This window comes from Ovis canadensis, chromosome 15 (assembly GCF_042477335.2).
Source record: "Ovis canadensis isolate MfBH-ARS-UI-01 breed Bighorn chromosome 15, ARS-UI_OviCan_v2, whole genome shotgun sequence".
Lineage (NCBI taxonomy): Eukaryota > Metazoa > Chordata > Mammalia > Artiodactyla > Bovidae > Ovis > Ovis canadensis.
Window position 1 is genome coordinate 49,306,224 of NC_091259.1, and position 21,573 is coordinate 49,327,796.

A 21,573-nucleotide genomic window follows, 5' to 3' on the forward strand; every position below is an offset into this window, starting at 1 on the left:
CTTCTTACTAGGATGGTTGTGGCATTTTGGCTGGGGCAGTTCTTCACTGCATGGAACTGTCCTCCTCAATGCAGGATGTTTAGCATCCCTGGGCCCTAACTATCACGAGTGTCAGCGTGGGACCAAATCATCCCCCAAGCATTCCCAAGGGTCCCCTTGAGGAGGTCGTACCACCCCCTCGCTAAGAATGTGACAAAGGAGTGTAAGAAATAGGCATGGGGACTTGAAAATGGCTGGTTGCATTGAGTGGGGATGTCTGAATTGTGTTTACATCAGGAAAGCTTAAGAATATGCTTGTCTGTTTCAAGAAAGTTTCTAAGTAGACGTGCTCAGAATATAAGACTCAGAAATGGAGTCTTCTCTTTGATTTTCCCAGCTACCTCCATTGTCCCCACATTGCCTTTGTCCCAGCTGCTTTTCTTGAAATCTATTCACTGCTGTACATTAGCCCTGCCAGTGTCGAGTTTTAGCGGAGTCCCTGAGGTTGGCACTGTGTTAATACACTGGGAATTTCAACAGAGCTGGGCTCTCTAAATCTATCACCAAAACAGCTTTATTTTTTTTTTTCTTGCTCAAAAATACACTCTGAACTGCAGGAACATGTGTGGGAGTGGGGTTGACTTGGGTGAAGGACATACTTAAAAGGAAAATTTCATAACTTTTTTCTGCAGGAAAAAGGACCTGCTGGTCTTAATTCTTGTAGAATTGAGCCTACAAAACACATTTATGTCTCTGCAGTATCTCTAGCTCCTCGGAACATCCTGGGCTACTCAGAAAACAGTCATGTTTATCTGGGGCATTATAGGTGCTTAACAAATTTGTGTTGGATACAGAAATGACTAAATTCATGGAAAATGTAAGCCTTTTAAGTGATGACCACAATATGGGCTGATCAATATTCACCTTCTCAATCCCCCTGGGGGTTTCTGGGGTGGCAAGTTTCACCCTGGCATGCTTCCCGGGTGGCTGAGCAGAAAAGAATTCACCAGCGATGCAGGAGTCACAGGAGATGCCAGTTCCATCCGTGGGTCAGGAAATTCCCCTGGAGGGGAGCATGGCAGCCCTCTCCAATATTCTTGCCTGGAGAATCCCCATGGACAGAGGATCCTGGTGGACTACCGTCCACGGGATTGCAGAGTCAGACACGATTGAAGAGACCTAACACGTGTGTACACACACAAATTTTGCCCTGGAAAATGAGGACTACTGATGTGATGGGGCCATTCTATCCCCTATGGTGTACGTGGTAGTCATGGAAAGACTAGAAGAACCTGGTAGCTAGAGAGTCTCCATCCAGGGAAGTGAGTGAGGAGCAGCCAATGAGTGTAGACTGCTCTTCCTCCAAGTTTGCTATGAAAGGATGGAGAAAGGGGCTGCCTTTTAGAAGCAAGTGGGGTTGAGATAGGACCATGTGTTTTAAGATTTGCTTTTTAAGGAAAGCAATAAAGGAACTTGTTTTGAGATTGATGAAGAGAAGTCTATAGAGAAAGATGTCTACTGGAAAGAGGATGAAGCCACATTCTCAGGATGGGCATAGAGCAGGGATGGGAGAGGATGGGGTCCAAGGCCAGGAGTGAGCACTGGGATTGGAGAAGAACAGTTGCCTCTGGGGCTCAAGGGCAGGATGGAGGGAGGTTCAGAAGGAATAAGTTGGCAGCTGCCTTGCAAGTAAAGTGAGGGGATCTGGCTGCATTCAAGAGTAAAGAAAATTTAGGAACCATGCTCAGGGGAAGGGGTGCAGAGGCTCGGCAGGCACCTGAAGAGGGAACACCAGGTATTGCTGCAGGGCCCCGTTGATGTTGAAAACCAGGAGCTTGTGATGGGTCTAACTTGCCCAGTGCTATGATTTTTCTTGGAGTTACAGAAAGGATGGAGGCTTCCCAAGTGGTGCTAGGGGTAAAGAACCCATCTGCCAGTGTAAGAGACGTAAGAGACACAGGTTCTTTCCCTGGTTGGGAAGATCCCCTGGAGGAGGAAATGGCCAAGCACTCCAGTATTCTTGCCTGGAGAATTCCATGAACAGAGGAGCTTGGCGGGCTACAGTCTATAGGGCCACTAAGAGTCACACATGACTGAAGCTACACAACACACACGCTACATCCAGGGTACAGGGGTGGAGAAGGCGAATGAGGCTGCAGAGGTAGGGTTTACAGGGTGTGAAAGACAGAAAGAAATGAGGAAGTAAAGACTTGAAGATGATGGCAAGGGGGTGATTGCAAGAATGTGAGTACAGCCTTTCTAGGGACTTGAGAGGCCAGAAGGGAGAGGAAGGTAGAAAAGGGTTATTATTCTGAAGGTTTCAGGTTGATGAGAAGGCATTTGGGAAGTAAAAGAGGGAGTAATCAAGATTAAGATTTCAGGGGCACAGCAGTTCAGGCACTGAGGGCTGGGGCCTGGGGGTGGGTGGCCCTCCCTGGAATTGAGGCCATGGTGGATTCATTGACTGAGAAGCCAAAGTCTTGCTGGTGGAATATAGAGGGATGAGCCTGATGCCAAAGACCTTGATGGATGTGACAGCTACCTGGGAAGCATCTGATGAGCACAAAGTGTGCAGAGTGCAGTGGTGTCTAATGTCTGATGCTTAAGGCGGAGATGTTTTTATGCCAGGATGGAGGAGCTGAGGCCTGGAAGGAGAGCTACAGGGAGAGGAGAGGGTCGGCTCCATCCCATGTCCCTGATGAGAGAATCAGCACATTTCAGAGGCACTCAAGAGTGGTGGTACCCTCCAGGAAAGCTATTTTGGTAGGGACAGTGTAGGGCTATATCCCATAGGCCTGCCAGCCTTGTAGTTGCTTAGCCTCGAGACCGAAGAAAAAGCCCAGGGACAGCGACAGAGACGTCAGTGGCTCGTTGGACCCAGGGATCTTATGCAAAGGGTGACACCCCACTTTGTGCAGCAGATGGTGGACAGGACATGGCAGCAGGCTCTGCTGCTAGGAGGGGAAGGAGGCCACTGTCTATAGGGCAAACTGATGTCAGGTAGACTCATCAGTTGCCAGGGGTTTATTAAGCCCTATAAGTAAGAGGATTGGATAGTCATGTGAATGAAGGCAGGGACCTGTAGAGAGCAAGAGAATAGCCATCTTGAAGGGCCTAACCATCTAGACAGGCAAAGGCCCTTTTGGTTGGGAAGGACTGTCTTTGAAAGACACCAGGATTTTAATAGGTGTTTTCAGAAGACTCAAAGTAAAGCTTAGGAGGAGAGCAAATAAGGAAAGATCAATCAGGAGAAGAAGTACACACAGAACATATCGGGGGTGAGAGAGGGTGAGAAAGTCCCGTAAAGACAACACAAATTAAACCTTAGGTGCACATTTAGGCCCCATGGGAGCTGGGAGGGTGAGAGGGAAAGAATGTGGGGGGACCACGTCCCTTTTCCTGCTGCCACTGCAGCCCCCCTCAGCCCCCAGGTTGTGTGGTCAGGACGAAGCACCCGCTTCCAAAGCTCGCTCCACGGGTACAGTGTGGAGACCGCACACCACACCTGCAGTAGAACTCTGTCCTGGTCACGCCATGCTGCTTTCGGTCCAGGGCCAGCAGGACTCTGTGAAGCCTCCTTCCAGCTGGGAAAAGCAATCAGAGTCTCAGCTGCCAAGGGGAAAGAGGGCTGGGTCTTGGCAACCTGGAGTCAGGAAAGCCTCCTGGAGGAGGAGCTGCGCCTGGACCCTAAACGAAGAGTAGGATGCATGGGGCAAAAGTGGGGCAGGAAGACATGTCAGGGGTGCAGCTCACATGGAAGGGGTGGAATCGAGCCTTCCTTTCTTTCTTTAGTGAAAAGCAGGATATTGGAGTGAGTGAGAGCTGGGCTATGGAGCCAGATGACCCGCGTTCAGCTCCCAGCTCTGCCATTTGCTGTCTGTTTACCTCTATCTAATTCTGTTTTCTCACCTAACAGTGGATAACACCCCACTTATGCAGGGTTATTTTGAGGATTAAGGAATTGTGTTTGTAAAACACTTAGCATCCTTGATACACCTGTGAAGTGAGCTACCTGGATCAGTACACTGCTGCTACATAGCAAACTACCCCAGGGTTTAGTGGCTTAAGACACATCTGCTGACTTATCTCAAGATTCTGAGGGTCCACAGCTTGGGCTGGGCTGTGCTGGCCCTGTCTTCTGCTGGGATCTGTCAGGCAGCTGTGGCCAGTTGCTGGTTAGCTAGTTGAGTCAGCTTCTGGAGGTGGGTTGACTGTCTGCTGGAGTGATGGTGCTTCTGGGCTGTGTGTGATTTCTCATCCAATAGGCTGCTCCAGGCTGCTTCACAGGATGCTCATGACAGGGATTCTGAGGGCAGCAAAAAGCAGCAAGCATGACCACATGAATGTTTTTCCTGTCTCTGCTTGGCTGATGTTTGCCTATGGAAAGTTTTTCAGGAGTCGGAAAAGTCACACAGCCAAGCATAAACTCAACGGGCAGAGAAACAGACTCCATCTTTGAAAGGAGGGGTAACAAAGTCACATTGCAAAGTGGTTCAGTGCAAGGATGAGGAAAATCTGTAACTATTTTTATAATATATCACAATGTCCTATTGTGTTCCCTTTGTATTATCTCATTAATTCACTCATTCATTTGTTCATTCATTCATACAAAAAATAGTAACTGAGTGCCCATCTTGTGGGACGGCAAGAAGAGGAGTCCCCAGAGGAACGGCCTCAGTTTCCCGGTCCTAGCGCAGCCCGTCAGGCATTGCTGTCTGAGGCCTGTGACATCTGGTAAAGATGTGAGCTGGACCTTTTCCCCCCAGTACGTCAGGTTATACTCTTCCCAGGGAAGAGTGATGGCATGGGGGATGGTGTTGGAGCATATGAAATAGAAAGAGTTATATTTGCAAATTGAAATCAAGCACCAATATTTCATCCTCAGGAAGTCCATTTTTCTGGGCTAAACTTCTCCCTGCTGGATCTTAACCCATAGATTTTATTACCATATTCTTTCCTCCATCTTCCAGATGACTGAGATTACTGGTGAGTCTAGGTCACCATTGATCGCGTGTTAAAAACTCTATGAAACACACACACACGCTCTCCCTGGGAACATTCTGTTAATAAGATCTTCTCAATTCAGTGCAGGCTAACAGCTGTAGTGTGGCAGGAAGGGAGTGAGCCCCTCATTACTCATGAGGGCCAGGTAAGAGTTAGGCCTGGCAGACTGTGTGCTGGGGCAAATATTGAGAATCTTATCTTGGAAAGAGAATCCTTTTCTTGGCCAAACTACTAATCCACAAGGCTGCATGAAGCTACAAGGTACCAGTCCAAAACTAAACAGAAAGAAGCCTAGAGGACTCTTAAGAGTAAGGAATGGGACCGGCACCAGGGAGGGAGCCTGGATGGATGTCTGAGCTGGAGTTCACTGTCCCTGGAATAGTTTAGTAACTGATTCATCTAATCAACTAATATGTTTTGAGTATATGTTACATATCAAGCTCAGGGTTGGATAAGAGAGATACAATCGTGAGCAAGACAAGCACGGTCCCAGCCCTCAGAGATCTTGGAATCTGATTGGGAGAGGGCGACGTTGCTGGAGCATTACTAATGGCTAACGTTAACTAGTACAGGCAGTCCCCCATCAACATGCTGTGGGTACTGTTACTATCTCCTGCTTTCACAGATGAGTAAATCAAAAGAATGAATGGCCAAGTCAATGTCTACAGTCACACCACTAATGAATGATGAGACTGGGAACATGCATCCAGAGTCAGTCCTTCTTGGATCCCTCTCCTTCCCCTTCCCTGCCGGAGCAAGTCCTCTTGGTATATACTTTGCAAACCCCTGTTACTTGTCTTTAAGCGCACGCATCACATTTTGTGATTCTGTGTGTGATTATTTGCTGAGGGAGCATAGCGAAATAGGTGTGTCAGCCGGTTCAGGCTTCGTTATGCTCCAGTAACAGATGACCTCGAAATCCCAGTGCCTTACAATAACAAACATTTCTTTATCATGCTCCATGTCCAAGTCTTTCTTGACCTTATCTTCCTTTTGCTGTGCTTGTCACGAGCAGCCGACAGTAACAAAGGCGTGCTCTTCATCGAAAGCACAAGCTCACTTGCCATGTTTTGTCTACCAGCTTATGGCAGGCAACAGTCTAGTCAAGTATTTCACCACTGCATAAAAGAGGTCACCGTCTTTACAGCCTCCAGGGGTTGTTCCTCACCACCCACCTTGTGGCTTCAAAGTCAGTGTCTCACATTTTAGGATTTGACAGTCCTCCTTATCTAGAATCAGTTTCTTAATCATTCAACTTAGGCTGATGACCCCCAAATCTCAAGGTCTCACAACAAAAAGTACTCAGCTCTTGCTCAGGCTACACAGACATCAGGATTCAGCTATGGCTCTGTGTCACCTGTCTTTGTCTGGGACCAGCGGAGCAGCCCTACTCTGGGACACTGCCCATCCAGTGGCCGAGAGCAAAAGGAGACACGGCAGATGACATGATTGCTCTTAAAGCTTCCGACTGGAAACGACACGCGTCTCTCCCACTCACGTTCCATTGGTTAAAGACACGTGGCCCACTAACGATGGGCCACACTAACGATGAAGGGACATATCAGAGCTCAGTCTGGAGGGAGGCACAGGGTGGCAGGACAGGACAGTGAGTCGATCTGTTAGAGGTGCTAAGGAGCCAGCATTGATTGTCACAGGCGGATGCAGAGTTGGCCGACATTGTGTTTTGAAGAGAGTAATGCCAGGGCGCGTTTCCCTCAGGGCATGTGACGTGCTCCATCTTAGCTGTTTGTCAGAGAGCAGATGGAGCGGGTGGTAGACGACCAGACACAGCTTTAAAGGGTTCTGAAAAGCACCTTCCAGAATAAGGACCTACAAAGGACCAGCAGGCAGACAGCAGGTGAGTGAGTTTTCTTGAAGACAGAGAAACACAGATGAGCAACAGACAGCTGTTTTCACTTGGACAGCTGGACTTGGTAGAAAGGAGTGGCGGTCTTCAACGAGAGCTGAAACTAACATGGGCCGCTTAAGCGAAACACAAAGGGTGGTTGCCGTTAGAGAAAGCCGACAGTGATTCATTTATAGACTCAAAAGGAGGGTTGCCTGGGGAAAGGCAGAAATGGGGAAGCCCTCAGCAATACAAGTTCACAGATCTTCTCTAGGGAGTTCCCCTAAATGTGTCTTATTAATAGCTATCGCACTGCCTCATCTCTGTCTCTCCATTTCATGATTTAAATTCCTGGGAGGAGGGAGGATTCTCAACCCCTTAACAGCTCTATTTTCCCCAGTGGGCAGGTGGTAGTGTCGCAGCATACAGACTGCCGGGAGCCCATCCTCGGAGGAGATGGGTCACTGTTAGGCATCACAGGCTCAGTCCTGCCTCTTCGCAGCTGCCGGCACCAGTCGCTGGGTCTGCCCTCCTTGCCTGCTTCTGAGAGCAGCACCCATCCTCGCCACGCTTCCTCTCTGTGACAAGCGCCGTCTGCAGCCGCCAGGCCCTGACCCACCTCACTGGCCATCGCTATGGATGGGGCTATTGATCTGTCCCTCGGCAGTGTGCTTCTGCCTGAAGTAGCCTTCATCTGCAGCCTCCATCCATGGGATTCTGCTGGACAGAGCTGTCAGGTGTGGGGTGCAGACAGAGACTCTGCAGGAGGGGTAAGGGAGGGCTGGCAGGAGCAGAACTGGGTGTGGGGCTGAGGTCCGGGCTGGGGCAGTTGGCAGGCACTGCCCCCTCGAGACAGACACTGGAGGCTGCAGAAAATGATGGGCTCGGCCATCAAGCCCGGTTCCAGGGCACCTGTTCCTTGCCTTATCCTGGACCAGTGCTGATCTTATTTCCCTAAACCTGGGCTCCCTCTGCAACTCTTAAATTCTCCACTTACACCAACATAATGAATAATGTTCAGACACAGCCCACTCCCAGGGATTTACTAGGGCCATGTGAACTTCTCGCCTCACTAGCTTCTCATTCCCTAAAGAAAGCATACTGGCATGCAGATGAGTGAGAGATTTCCTTGTTTAAAACAAAACAAACAAAAAAAAAGCAGACATTCAAAACTTCAGTACTGTATTTGAAAACATTCTTATAATAAATATAAGACTGAATAAATGTTATACATGCATGATATCTGCATTCACCCTGTGCCAAGGACTACTGGGCTAAATGACTCCATGAACCTTTTGCCTCATTCCCTTTGGTATTCTGGAAAGGTCTCCGTATCTTCTGTATTAGTTGAGATTCTTAGTTCCAAGTGACAAAAAGTCAACTCAACTTAAATGCAAAGTGGATTTTTATCACCTAATGTAATTGACAAATTCATGTCTGTCCCAGCTTTAGGTAGGGCAGGATCCACGGGGTTGAAAGGCGTTTACCTAACTTTCTCCCTCCCTCCCTCTCTCTCTCCTTCTCTCACCACTAGTTGACTCTGGTTTCCGTTACGTGTAAACTTACTCCCTCCTTAGTCAAAGAGGAAGGGGCTTCTGCAACTCACCTGACAAGAAAGGGCAGCAGAGCCTCCCAGCTTGGCCCCACAAACAGGGAAACGAGGGGGCTTTTATTGGCCCAGACTGGGGCATATACCCTTTTTGGAACCAACCCTGGACCAAGGCAATGGGGTGCTCTGCTTGCCCAGCCTGTAGATCAGGCCTCCCTGTATGGCTAGGATGAGCAAGTTGCAAGAAAGTGAATAAGACTCTCAGCATCAGGAATACAGCAGCCTTCTTTTCTGGTTTGCCTCTGGTTTCTCACGGTTTCCATGCAGGAACTCCAGGGTGACTCCTGTCACTCGGCTCTCTCCTGAGGCTGAGGGGCTCACTGGGACACACTCCCTAGCCAGGAGACCCCAGCAGACCCAGGGAGAGCAGACAGTGCAAGGCAGGGGATTAGGGTTGCTGATGGGACTGGCTGGGCTGCACACAACCTCACAGGCGGTGGTACAGAGCTGACACCTGTGCTTCGGGCACAAAGCCTGGGATGAAACGTGAAAACACACAGACAGCTGGGAATCAAGGCAGACTTCCTGAGCCCGGCGAGTGTGCCCGTGACTGCTCCCCAGCTGCTCAGGCCAGGTGCACGGGCTGCACGGGCGCTAAGGCGCTCAGTCGTGTCTGACTCTTCGTGACCCTATAGACTGCAGGAGCCCACCAGGCTCCTCTGTCCATGGGGTTCTCCAGACAAGGATACTGGAGTGGGTTGCCATGCCCTCCTCCAGGGGGTCAGGCACACAGTGGGAGGCAAAAGTTGGGCCTGACTTAGCCTTTTCTATTCAGTCTTGTGTTCAGAGACCGCCCCTCAGTCCGAAGCTCCTCTCCTCCTGGCTGCCCTGCCAGCCCACCACCAGGCTTTCCCAGATACTCCTGCCCAGCAGCCTGAGTCACCTCTAACCTCAAGCTGGCTGCCAGGCCCCTTAAATGTTTGACTCCTCTGAGGATCCCCCAGGTGTGCTGACAAGCAGAGGGCTGGTTAATCTGAGTCACAGCTCCCCGTGGCCATCAGGACACTGTCCAAGTGCTGCAGACCCCAAGCTGCTTCCCCAGCTCGCCTCCCCGCCCCCGAGGCATTCTCCTTCCCCAGATGGCAGTGCAGCGCTGGGCCTCGGTGATCTTGCATATCCCAGTCGCTCTGCCAGAGGCCCCTTGTCCTCGTCAGTTGTACGGGCAAACTGCTCTCTTCCTGGGCTTCCCTGGTAGCTCAGCAGTAAAGAATTCTCCTGCAGTGCAGGAGATACAGGAGACTCAATCCCTAGGTTGGAAGATCCCCTAGAGGAGGACATGGCAACCCTATCCAGGATTCTTGCCTGGAGAATCCCATGGACAGAGGAGCCTGGCAGGCTACGCTCCATATGATCACGAAGAGTCAGACACGACTGAAGCGACTGAGCATGCACCCACGCTCTCTTCCTAGGCGGTTCTCAGAGCTCATCGCTCACTGACCAGCCCCCAGTAGAGTTCGTCACTCCAGCTGTGGCCCCCAGTTCTAGTCGCTTTGGTCTGCTCCTAGTCTGTGCTAAGCTTGGCCAGGGGGCTATTCTGACTGCCCTGTTCAGCATGGCTGACTCCCCTCCAGTCTGAGAGCTCCTGAGGGAGGCTCTACCTGCCCCCTCTCCGCCTGGCATAGGCCCACACCGTAGAGGGCATGAAGGAGTATTTGCTGGCTTAAACTAGATGCATTGCTGTCTAGGGGCTGCATGCCAGTTACAAAGCTGGGGTGTTCATGTGCTTAGCCTCACCACCTGTTTTCTCCTGGACTCACGAGGGCAGGGGCAGAAAGGGGGTTCCTGAGCAAGGGATCTTGCTTTCCACATGTACACTCCTTCAGGGTTACCAAGGCAGAATGTTTATAAATGTTTCCATTCCTTAAATATAACTGGTCCTGTGGTTAGTGAACATAAGATCATCTTGGAAATGAGTCCTCTCCATTCCTGATTTAGCATCAGTGCCCTGCGGCTCTCAGCATGGTAACCTCCGTGTTGAGGGGTTAATGACCAGTAAGCAAGCCCTTAAATCAGCCCGCCCCGCCTGCAGCAGGGCCAGCAGCTCGTTCTTGGTAAAGAAGACAAAGGCCATTTCTAGTACAAACTGCGAACATCACAGTCACCACTCGAAAATGAAATTTACGAAAGCAAGGCTCTGTTCCTTCTCCATCTGCCCCAACCAGCCGACGTGCCCGCATACTGCCTGCTGCTTCTGTGAATCCTTACAATAGGTCTACTGGCCGGGCAGACTCAGGGAGGGGCCCCAGGCATGGGGGCATTGAGGCAGGGCAGCAGGACCCCCGGGTCTCTTCTCTCCCTTTCTCCCTGGCTTCCTGTTCCTGCCCCAGTCCCTGTGGCCAGACGAGGGGACTGATCAGGCTCGTCATCCTCACAGCTGTATTCTGCAGTCAGGAAACTGAGGCTCGGAGTGGCTTCCAGCTAGTCAGTGAGGGTGGGGTCGCTGAGTGAAGACCCGAGCCCTCTTGACTTGTAAGCCCACCAGACCCCCCATTTCCTAGACCAGCAGGTCTCAAATGTTCACTTATATCAGACTTCGCTGGAGGACTTGTGAAAGCACAGATTCCTGAATCCTACTCTCAGAGTTTCTGATTCAACATGCCTGGGGTTGGGCTTAAAAATATACATTTCTAACAAGTTCCTGTCTGGTGCTGGGACCACACTTTGAGAACTGTTGTCCTAAACACGGTGCATCCTAACCTCTCAGAGTCCTCCAAACAATGCCCTGCAGACAGATCCCACTGGCCCCCCACGATGAGAGGGAGGCTGGGAAGCAAGCTGGTTATAGGTGCTGGCCCTACATTTCCTCCCTAGGCTGCCATCATCCCTTCGATACACACAGTTTTCCACCTTGGCTGCTCACTGGAATCACCTGGGCCCCACCCCTAAGGCTGTGTTTTATAGTTTTTAAAGTTCTGCAGGTGATTCTGATGTGCAGAACACCCCCGAGCTTGATTGCATTTAGGACTGTGTCCTCTTCATTTCTCTATCCTCCCCCCATTTCATTTGCTCACAGATCTTTCTCCTCTCCCAGCACTCACCCCTTAGTCCAGGAAGCCCACCCTCCAGCCCCCAGGTTGGTTCACCCTTCGATGATCTTTGTCAACACCCCCATTCTGATACTCTGTGGTCACCCAATTAGTGTAATTTCCAACCCTTAGACTGTCACACCCCTGGGGTGACGTCCACCCCTACGCAGAGCTGGGCCACAACAGTCCTCCAGGGTACAGATCCCCTCCAAGTATCCTAAGAAATGTCCACAAAGACCCCACTTTTCCCATGAAAGCACTCTGGAAGAGTTTTCTTCCTGTTCTGGAGCTTCTTGTCGAGAGTGTCCCCATCTGCCTCTCCCCCTGCCTCCCCCTTACCCTTCTCCAGGCCGAGGAATGTTTTAGCCAAATGCTACCACTGCTGCGCCCATCTCCTGGTGAGAGAGTGTCTCTGTCTCTAAGACACCTCATTTTTCAAAGGCACTTACTCAATAGGCCAGCAGTGTTGCCAAGGAAACCTCACTTAATGGAAGAAACAGAGTTGCTCAAAATCGGCATGCCATTGTTTGCCAGAGAGCCGGTACTTCTGTTGTACCTTGAAAATGTATTATTAAGTTATCTATCCAACCCCATTTTGCTCCCTGTTCCTGATTTGCTAGGAGGCCCTCTCTTACCACCAGCAGCACCCCTTCGCCTGCCCATCCCATGATTTCCTATGAGGGCTGCAGCCTTTCCACAGAGGCTAAGGTATGCCAGTGCCGGTATGGGAGTCTGGACAGAAGGGGGGACTGAATGATAGGAACATGTGTAAATTGACCCTATTAAAGAATGCGAGGGAATAGTGGCCTGGAGGAGATTGGAGACAGGAAGTTAAAGCTGGTCGTCCAGTTTTCACAAGTGCCGATTGGTGGGGTTTAAGCTGATGAAGCTTTACTGGGCATTAATGACCTTCTCCTAAATGAAGTTCTCATGGTTGACATCAGCGGTTTTCAAACTTTTTTGGTAAATTCTTCATAAACTCTTGTTCAAGTAAAATGTTATGTGAGAGTTGAATAAGAAAGCAAGCCCAGGTTGGGCTGGGAGAGGGGGTCCTAGAACCCTACCCAGTGGGCCGTCCTCCCAGACCTGAGTGCCTTCAGGGGCCCTCAGACCCCCTTCTTGGAGTCCCAGGACTCAGTGTGAATGATCTGGTGGAAATGACCTGGCAGTTCCCTTGCTGGTTCCGAGGGGTGATTTCAGGAGGGCTCTTGGGGATCCTCGCTCCCCTGCCTGAACTGAGGGTTCGGGGCTGTGGGGGAGATGGCACCCCAGTTCCAGCCAGGCTGATGGGAGGCCCCTTTGGGCGGCTGGGCCCAGGGAGCGGGAGAAAAGCCCTGAACTGCCAGGATCTCAGCCATCCTGGGGAATCTCCCCCTCATCACAAAGGGAGCAGAACCATCCGCCTGTGCAGCTGGCAAGGTCTTCAGAGCTCTCTCAGCCTGTTTCCTCATCCCTAGAGCTGAGGATGACCTCAGGTGTGGATGGTCCCTGGCTTGGTGCAGGGTACAGATGTTTGTTTTCTTCTCACTCTTCCCTTCCCGAAGTGTTTCTACCCCCAGGGGAGTGACCTTTTATACAGTGAGGGCTGGAGCCTCTGGAAAGCTGCACCTCAGTCTGACAGAGGCAGGTCCCGGCTCTGAGCCAGCCAGGGAGAGAAGGGATGCTGGGCACAGCTGGCAGGGGGCCCAGCCACCTCCTGCAGGGCGGGGGCCCTTGCTTATCTGGGACATGAGGTGACAGAGCAAGGGGAACCTCTCGCCCTGGGGGGCTTTGCCTAGCCTTGCCTCCGTGACCCTGAAGGCAGGAGTGTGCCCTGAAGGGCACTACAGGCTCCCTGGCTGGCCGTCCAGCTCAGCGATGGGTCCTTACTCCTGACCCCAGCCTGCGGGACAGGGAGATCCCCCGGCATGAGACCCAACTTGCCGCATGTCTGTCCTGTTCCCTCGCTGGTGATTTTTCTCTTTCAGTGTCAGATGGGGTTTGTAGCCCTGCTGAGCTGTGTGGGCTGAGAGGACAGGGAGCTGAAGCAGGCATTTGTGGCTGAGGAGGAGCTGGGGGTCAGGGATGCGTACCTGTGCCCCGGGAGGCAGGGGAGTCACAAATCACCCTCAGACAGGGCAGCAGCTCGGCCTCCACCTCTGATGCGAGTCGCAGGAGGGCTGTTGCGGTCTTAGCACTTGGTAGCACCTTGTATTCTAGGCCTTTTTGTCAAGGATCCTCCAGCCCGCGGCTGTTCCCTAATTCAGGACAGCCCCGCCCCACCCTTTGCTCATAGGATCACAATGGAAGCTTCCAAGCTGGCCTCTCCCCATCCAGCCTGGTCACTGGAGCTGGAGTAATGGGAGGGAGGAGGGTGGCGAGTAAGATGAGAGGTTACAGGCCCAGCTTTGGCATCAAACTGCCTCGGTTTAGATTTCAGCTACTGTTCTCCAGCTGCGTGTCTTTGGACAAGTTCTTAATTTCTCTGTCCCTCAGTTTCCTCATCCACAAGATGAGGGTGATGGTAACATCTGCCTCATAGAGTCGTTACTAGGATTCACTGGGATAAAGCATAGCAGCACTCGACACTTGAGACCGGATAGTTCTTTGCTGCGGGGGACTGTCCTGTGCATTGTAGGGTGCTGAGCAGCATCGTGACCTCTACCTACTAGTCGCCAGTAGCAGGCTTTCCCACCCTCATCATAGCAACCAAAGATGTCCCCAGACATGGCTAAATGTCCTCTGGTTGGCAAAAGTGCCCCGCACTAGGAATCACAATTCTAAGTCTGCAGCTGCTGCTGCTAAGTCACTTCAGTCATGTCCGACTCTGTGAGACCCCATAGACGGCAGCCCACCAGGCTTCCCCGTCCCTGGGATTCTCCAGGCAAGAACACTGGAGTGGGCTGCCATTTCCTTCTCCAGTGCATGAAAGTGAAAAGTGAAAGTGAAGTCACTCAGTCGTGTCCGACTCTTAGCAACCCCATGGACTACAGCCCACCAGGCTCCTCTATCCATGGATCTTCCAGGCAAGAGTACCGGAGTGGGGTGCCTGCCATTGCCTTCTCTGTGAATCTCCTATTAAATCTCCAGTTTCCCTGTTGCTCAGAAGCATAGCTGGGCCTGCTGGACCTACAGGCACTAAAAGCGTGAAGTTAGTTAAGTTGCTCAGTCATGTCCGACTCTTTGTGACCCCATAGACTGTAGCATACCAGGCTCCTCTGTCCATGGGATTTTCCAGGCAACAGTACTGGAGTGGATTGCCATTTCCTTCTCCAGGGAATCTTCCCAACCCAGGGCTCGAACCCAGGTCTCCCGTGTTGTAGACAGATGCTTTACCGTCTGAGCCACCAAAAGCGTGGTGTCTTGTAAAAAACTGTTTCCCTCTTTAGTGTTCAGGCCATTTATTGATTCAGTCCACCTCTGGTTGGGCTTTCGAGGTGTCCAAGTGACAGCTTAACAGAATCTTCTTTGCTAAGTTGCCCTGTGATCTGACCGGCTGGTGGTTACGCCACTCGTGATGCACTTTGTTGCTTGCTTTTTTGATAACAAACAACTGTCTGTCCTTATTGTGATTTCCCAGACTCTGGAGTAATAAACAGCTCTGATGACAGCAGTACCAGATAGTAAGTAAGTGCACACATGACTCTCTGAGCATCTCCCCCAAGCACTTCAGAGCAGCTAAGTGGATAAAACTGGTTTCAGCTATTACCTGGGCGGCTGCTGTGTCTGTGGAGCCCACCCTAGAAATGAGAGCCAAGTGCTGGTGACAGGGATGAAGGATGGAGTGGCAGTAACTGCCTTCCTGGCTGTCCTTGTCTGACAGCCCATACCCCGGCGCTTCAGGAAATTCGGGTCCTGACCTGCTATGTGACTAAGAGCTACACTGTCCTGAGGAGAGAGTATGGTGTGTTCAACCCAAGGGCATATATATAGCTGTGCATCTTTCAGAGAGGCTCTGGCAGCAGGCTCATGCTTTTGTGCATTGAGGGAAGGCTTTTTGGAGTTGGTGAGCTTTTATATTGATTTTCAACATCACAAGAGTTGGGGTAAGAGATGGAGGAAGTGATAACAGTTCTCACATCAGTGTGTTTAGGACCACTATTTCCTGATATGTTAGTTTCCCCAACTTGACTGTTGGCTCATCCAGGACAGGAAACCATGGCTTTCTCACCTTTCGACCCTCAGGACCCAACTTAGAGATTACTTGTTGTTAGATGACTGGATGGATGGATGAGATTCCTACCTGCATCTAATTTAATTTCCTAAATCCTACCAGTCATCAAATTCTCCCTCAATGCCAATAAACTGGAAGCCACAGTAGGTCATCAACTCCCCTTGATGGTGAACTGGGAACCCAGGCCACCCAATGGACAGTCTCAGGATTCTGATGAGAAGCCCATGTCTTACCCAGTTTAGGTGTCAACTAGGTGGGTTACAGTCTGTGGGGTCACAAAGAGTCGGACACGACTGAGTGACTAATATACAATAAAAAAGTAGGGCCTCCCTGGCTCTGTGTTCTAGTTACATTTCCACATTAAGACAGGCATTCTACATTTGGCCTCTGCGTAGAACTTTGGTCATCCCTTACCTCTTTTAAGGGAAGAATCAGTCACTCTGGTAGTTTTGATGTCCATTTCCATGGATTCAAAAGACTTCCTTGGAGAGCAAATCCAGCTGTAATGAACATCTACAATCTGTCTCTTCATCCTTTTTGTTCTGTCCTGGGAGGCTGACTTTACAGAAATTTCCATGGGTTCCTATGTCATCTGACTTCCAGCTGGGTTCTTCCAATGGGCCAACCCAGCAGAGGAACGGACTGGGGAAGGGAGAGTGATGTTGGGGTGGTTATTAACCACCACTCACCATCACCCCAAACCTCTCCCTCCCTGGACCCTTCTCACAAATCTCTGCATATAACTTACACATTCTGGTACCTGCTGTCTTCTCTCATCCCTTTGAGCCTGGTGACGGTAATGGCTGCATGTTACTGTCCCAAGGAACTAAACTACCCCGTGCTCCCTTCCCCTAGACCCACACCGCTGAGACCCCTGCCTGTATTTGCCCTCCTTGGATTCCTCCTCCTGAGCGCACACCTGTTTCCTGCTGGGGCCTTAGCTGATCCACTGGCCTGAGGCTCTGTTTAACGTCTGAAGGATGACTGCCTCTCTGCCCCTTCCCTGAATGCCGAAGTTCAGGAAGAACATGGCCCTGAAAGGCCACCCCTTAGTTGCTCTCCTCATGTGCATTGCCCTTCTCCCCACGCAGTCCCTTTCACACTCGGCACCCTGTTTTAAAAGTCCTCAATAATCACCTTCTTTAAGACAAGAAATACTTCCTCTTACCGTCTGAAATTAATCAAAAACATTTACCAGTGAGAGTTTTTTTTTTAAATAGATCAAGGTAACAATAGGGCCTACCCTGAATTCTAACCTAAAGCAGAGAAGTACGGGGTCTTGATTTGTCCATGCGACCTAATCAGAGGTTGGGGTGTTAAATTTCTTTGGTGACACAGGACGAGAGCTCACAAACCCTATGACTGTCCTTGTTGGGAACCACTGCCCTAAGGTTGGGGGAAGTGACTGAAAACTTTGAAGGCCAAGGTCCTGTGGCTTTCCGCTAGACCAGAGTCAGCCCCGGTCAATGTAAATAAAGTCACTCATTTGTATTGCCCATGGCAGTGTTTGCACTACAATCACAGAGCTGATTTTCCAGATCATTTGGCCCTTTGTGCAAAAAATGGTTGAAACAGCAGCCTGACTGCTCTCCTTTGAAAGGCCCGCTTACATGGTTGGCCCTTGACTGGCATCTGGGAGCTTGGATTGCAGGAAGGTTCCCACCATTCCCACAGATGGTATGAGTGGCTCACTGTGCCCAAACTGATTATACAACTACTATGGTTTATGCTGAATACCTGCCTTCCTGCTGAAAGTCTGGGATGGGTATGTACCAGGCAGAGGCTGCCTGTGTGACCAGCCTCCAGTAAAAAGCCGGGTGCTGAGCCTCTAAGAGTTTCTCTGGTAGATAACCCTTCACAAGCGTTATCTTGGCTCCTTGCTGGGGACTCCTGGGCAGCTTCTGTGACTGCTGTGGAAGGACCCTTGGAAGCTGACAGCTGGTTTCCTCCAGGCTTTGCCCACATGCCTTTCCCTTTGCTTATTTGATTTATATCTTTTCCCCCAGAATAAATCATAGCTGTGAGGGCAATGTATGCTGAATCTTCTGAGTCCTAGAGAACCACAGAACCTGGTGGTGGTTGGGAGACCTCCCAGCATGCTGCAAAGCCCCAGATATTTATTTGCCACCTGGCCCTTTAAGAAGAAGTTTGCCAACTGCTCTACACAGTCTTAGGATGGGTGGAAATTGCCTATTACATATCACCCCTCCCACAGAACTCTGAGCTCCCTAAGACGTGGCCCAGGTCTTTCGCTCTTTAACTCCTGGTCAAGTGCAGCATCTTACACAAAATATTTATGGAAAGAAGAAGTCAGCAAGCCTGCAAATAGTGGATTCAAGCAGTGTTTTTTAAACTGTGGGTGGTGAAATCCATTTAAAAGGTTATGACCACTGTTTTTCAATGAAAAAAGTATAGAAAATTGAGTACGCTGCATAAAGTGAGGCTGTGTGATTTCTTGAGAATTTTGTATCAGTTGTACCTCTGGACCAGGCGCTGTACTAAATCAACGTAAAAGGGGCTCTTCTTGTCCGTTGCAATAGAAGATTATTTGAAGGTCACTGGATTGTGCTCTCTCGGCCAGCTGCCCGAGGAGATGCCCCGCAGACCCTCCCCATCTCTCTGGCCGTTAACCTTTGACCTCATTCCCCAGAATGTGTACTACACGAGCAGCCAGCAGATCCACGTGGGCATCCTGAGCCCCACGGTGGACGACGACGACAACCGGTGCCTGGTGGACGTCAACAGCCGGCCGCGGCTCATCGAGTGCAGCTATGCCAAAGCCAAGAGGATGAAGCTCCACTGGCAGTTCTCTCAGGTAGCAGCCCCGCCCGGAGGAGCAACATCAGGAGGAACCAGGGAGGGGCCGGGCCTGGGAGGGTTGGGAGGGTGGAGGAGGAGAGGACAGGAGCCAAGTCTCAGGATTTAGTGAGCACCTACTGTGTGCGGGGCAGGGGCGGGTGGGTGGAGGGCAAGGGTTGGAATTGGTTAGCACATTGACTCCTCATCCTGGCTCTGAGGGAGTTTATTATTATTGTTGTCACTGTTGTTGCTTTAGTGGTATTTTATTTAATTTTTAGATATAAGGAAACAGGCTCAGAGGTGGGAGTCCCCTGCCTGAAGTCACATAGCGAGGGGGCAGGGCTGGGATTGAAACTTTGAGTCTCTGACTCCAAAACTCACCCCTTCTGACAAGCGCAGCCCCAGTTACCCAGGTCCAGACAGTGCTGGGTCCCCTGTGATCTGTGAGCCACTCTGCCTTCCTCCTCGTTCTGTGGGAAATGAGGTTTCCTCAAAGGGCAGTGTCTGGGGACCATTTCGTGAAGGGCAGTCTGCACACTGGTGACCAAGAAACATTCTTTTATTAAGTCTCCACCAATCCTGAGGACTGTATTTATCTTCCTGCTCTGCAATGGCCCAGTTATAAAATGATGCCCCAGGAGCAGGGCGCCAGCTGGAGACAGCCCGTGATGACCCAGCTTTGAAGAAAACCCGTGCCTTGGCCCAGAGGCCCCCAGCCCCTAGGGAATCCACTAAGTTAGGATCCATTTCCACCCGCAGACAGGAGCATCCACCTCCCAGGGAGTACAGGGAAAGCGCTCATCACAGGAGGTAAGGGGGTTCTTTTACAGCATCAGGGCTGCTGGGGGCTGCACGTGGTAGATGCTCCTGGGGAAGTCAGAAACAGAAAGTCTATACTCGCGGGATGTAGAGGCAGAGGCCCCGACTCAAGACTCCCAGCAAGCTGCTTCCACCCTGGAAGGAGGCTGACAGGCATAGGAAGGAGATGTTCGGTCGGCCTGACCTGGATTCCAGCCCTTACGTCCAGTCACTCTCCCCTGTAGTGGTGGACAGGGACGAGGAGGTCCTGCTACATCAAGTCTGGCATAGGGCACCTCTGACCTGTGGTCTGGGTGTGCAGAACCAGATAGACCTGAGAGAGACCCTCAGTTGGGTCCTAAATGGATGGTGAAGGTCAACTCTCAGCGACAACTTCAACATAAGTCATAGATTCACAGGCTACTTGGAGAGCAGGAGTGAGAGCCCAGACCAGGACTTTGTGACCCCAGAAAAGCAGATGCCGGGAGCAGCACCGGGAGGCAAATGCCAGCACGCCTAAGGGCAGGTAGGCGATGCAGCTCAGAGTCCAGGCTGGGCCTGCACAGGATGTGGGGTTCAGTGAAAGGGAATGGTGCCCAGGGACTGGGGCCTCTGGTCCTGCCCCTTCCTATCCACGTGACCTTTGACACATGCTGCAAATGATAAAGTTTTGTCCCATAGGAAGAATTAGCCAAGGTTCATACAGTGTTTACCCTGTGCCAGACTTCCTGGGTGCCGGGCATACACCAGCTCATTGAGTCATCACAGCGACTGTGTGTGATTTGCTATGGACAGTTAGCCCAAGATCACAGATATGAAGCACAAAGATGTCAAATAACAGACCCAAGGTGCTCACTGGTTATTATTATTCCTCCTGAACTACTTCAGATTATCTTTTCTACTTGTAAGAGTGTGAGGGTGTTGGAAGTGGCCCCTAGAAGAAGGTCAGGGTCAGGGCTGAGGCTTAGAATAGAGGACACGTCTTCCTCCCCCGTCCCTCTCTCCTGGTGGAGCCCACGTGTCCCAGCTGTGGCCTGTTGTGACCCCACCCTGTGCCCAGTGGAAGGCTCTATCATTTTCCTCTGCCAGGTTTCCAGCCCAGAGCAACACAGCACAGGGCTGCATCTCCCCTCTTGCTGTTGTTCAGTTGCTCAGTCATGTCCGATTCTTTGCAACCGCATGGACTGCAGCACGCCAGGCTTCCCTGTCCTTCACCCTCTCGCGGAGCTTGTTCAAAGTCATGTCCACTGAATCGGTGATACCATCCAACCATCTCATCCTCTGTCGCCCCCGTCTCCTCCTGCCTTCAATTTTTCCCAGAATCAGGACCTTTTCCAAAGAGTCGGCTCTTCCCATCAGGTGGCCAAAGTATTGGAGCGTCAGCTTCAACATCAGTCCTTTCAATGAATATCCAGGGTTGATTTCCTTTACAGTTGACTGGTTTGATCTCCTTGCTGTCCAAAGGACTCTCAAGAGTCTTCTCCAGCACCATTTGAAAGTATCAATTCTTCAATGCTCAGCCTTCTTTATAGTCCAAATCTCACATTTGTACATGACTACTAGAAAAACCATAGCTTTGACTATATGGACTTTCTGTCCACCTTTAAATTACAAGGCAGAGGGAGTCCTGAAGATGTGTGGTCAGGGAGGAAGGCTAGCCGTGGACTTGGTGGCGAAGTGGCTATTGTCTCCCAGCTCAGGTTAGATGCAAAATAGACTCGCAGGCTGGAGGCAACAGAGAGAAGTAGGTACATCAGCCCGTGGAGATGAATGGGGCTGACCTGGCTGGGTGGGATGGGGACTGTGCCATCTGGAGGGTCTTGTCGGGGCTCACATCAGGCTGCTCTGTGCTGCCTCCAGTCACTCTGCTTCGCCCCTGCTCTCAGTTTCCTCCTGGGAGTTGTATGCCACTATGCAGGAAGCTGGGGGTGGTGGGTTGGGGCAGGGCTGGTGGCTTTTCAGAAGAGATAGTACGTAGCTTGGCTCCTGCAGATGACGTAAGAGTTTGCTCCATAAAGGAGTCGAGAGGGGCCATTCCAGGGAGAAGGAATGGCAGAGGTGCAAGCTGAAGGCACCAAACCCAAGCCACATGCAGGGAGCTGCAGCCGGTGCATGTGGCGGGGTCCTGGCGGGCATCGTGGGGCACACCTGGGCATGTGTCTGAGGGGCAGATGGGCCTGGACCTGATCCCATGGACGGTGAGGCTTCATATGGAGGATTGGAACGTTAGGTCTGGGTTTTGAAAGCCCGCAGTGGCTGGAATTGTGGAGCTGAATGGCGAGGAGAAATTCTAGAAGGGGGAAAGAGGCAGGTAGGAGAGTTACCAGAGGCTGAGATGCAGTTTGAAAGTTTAGCCATT

The 21,573-nt window shown here is 51.1% G+C and overlaps 1 protein-coding gene across 3 annotated transcripts in view; it reads left to right on the top strand.

Annotated features, from left to right (window-relative positions):
• GALNT18 (polypeptide N-acetylgalactosaminyltransferase 18) overlaps positions 1 to 21,573 on the top strand; it is a 353,469-nt gene that overhangs the window by 318,111 nt on the left and 13,785 nt on the right. For 2 of the 3 annotated variants that reach the window (XR_011249332.1, XM_069554380.1), the window contains exon 10: positions 18,268 to 18,432. The exons of the other annotated variant lie outside the window; for it this stretch is intronic. Coding sequence is in view for 1 of the 2 variants with exons in the window: in XM_069554380.1 (XP_069410481.1) it covers positions 18,268 to 18,432 (165 nt within the window). In the remaining variant the exon portion in view is untranslated. The remainder of the gene's footprint in view (positions 1 to 18,267; positions 18,433 to 21,573) is intronic. 3 annotated transcript variants of the gene reach the window in all.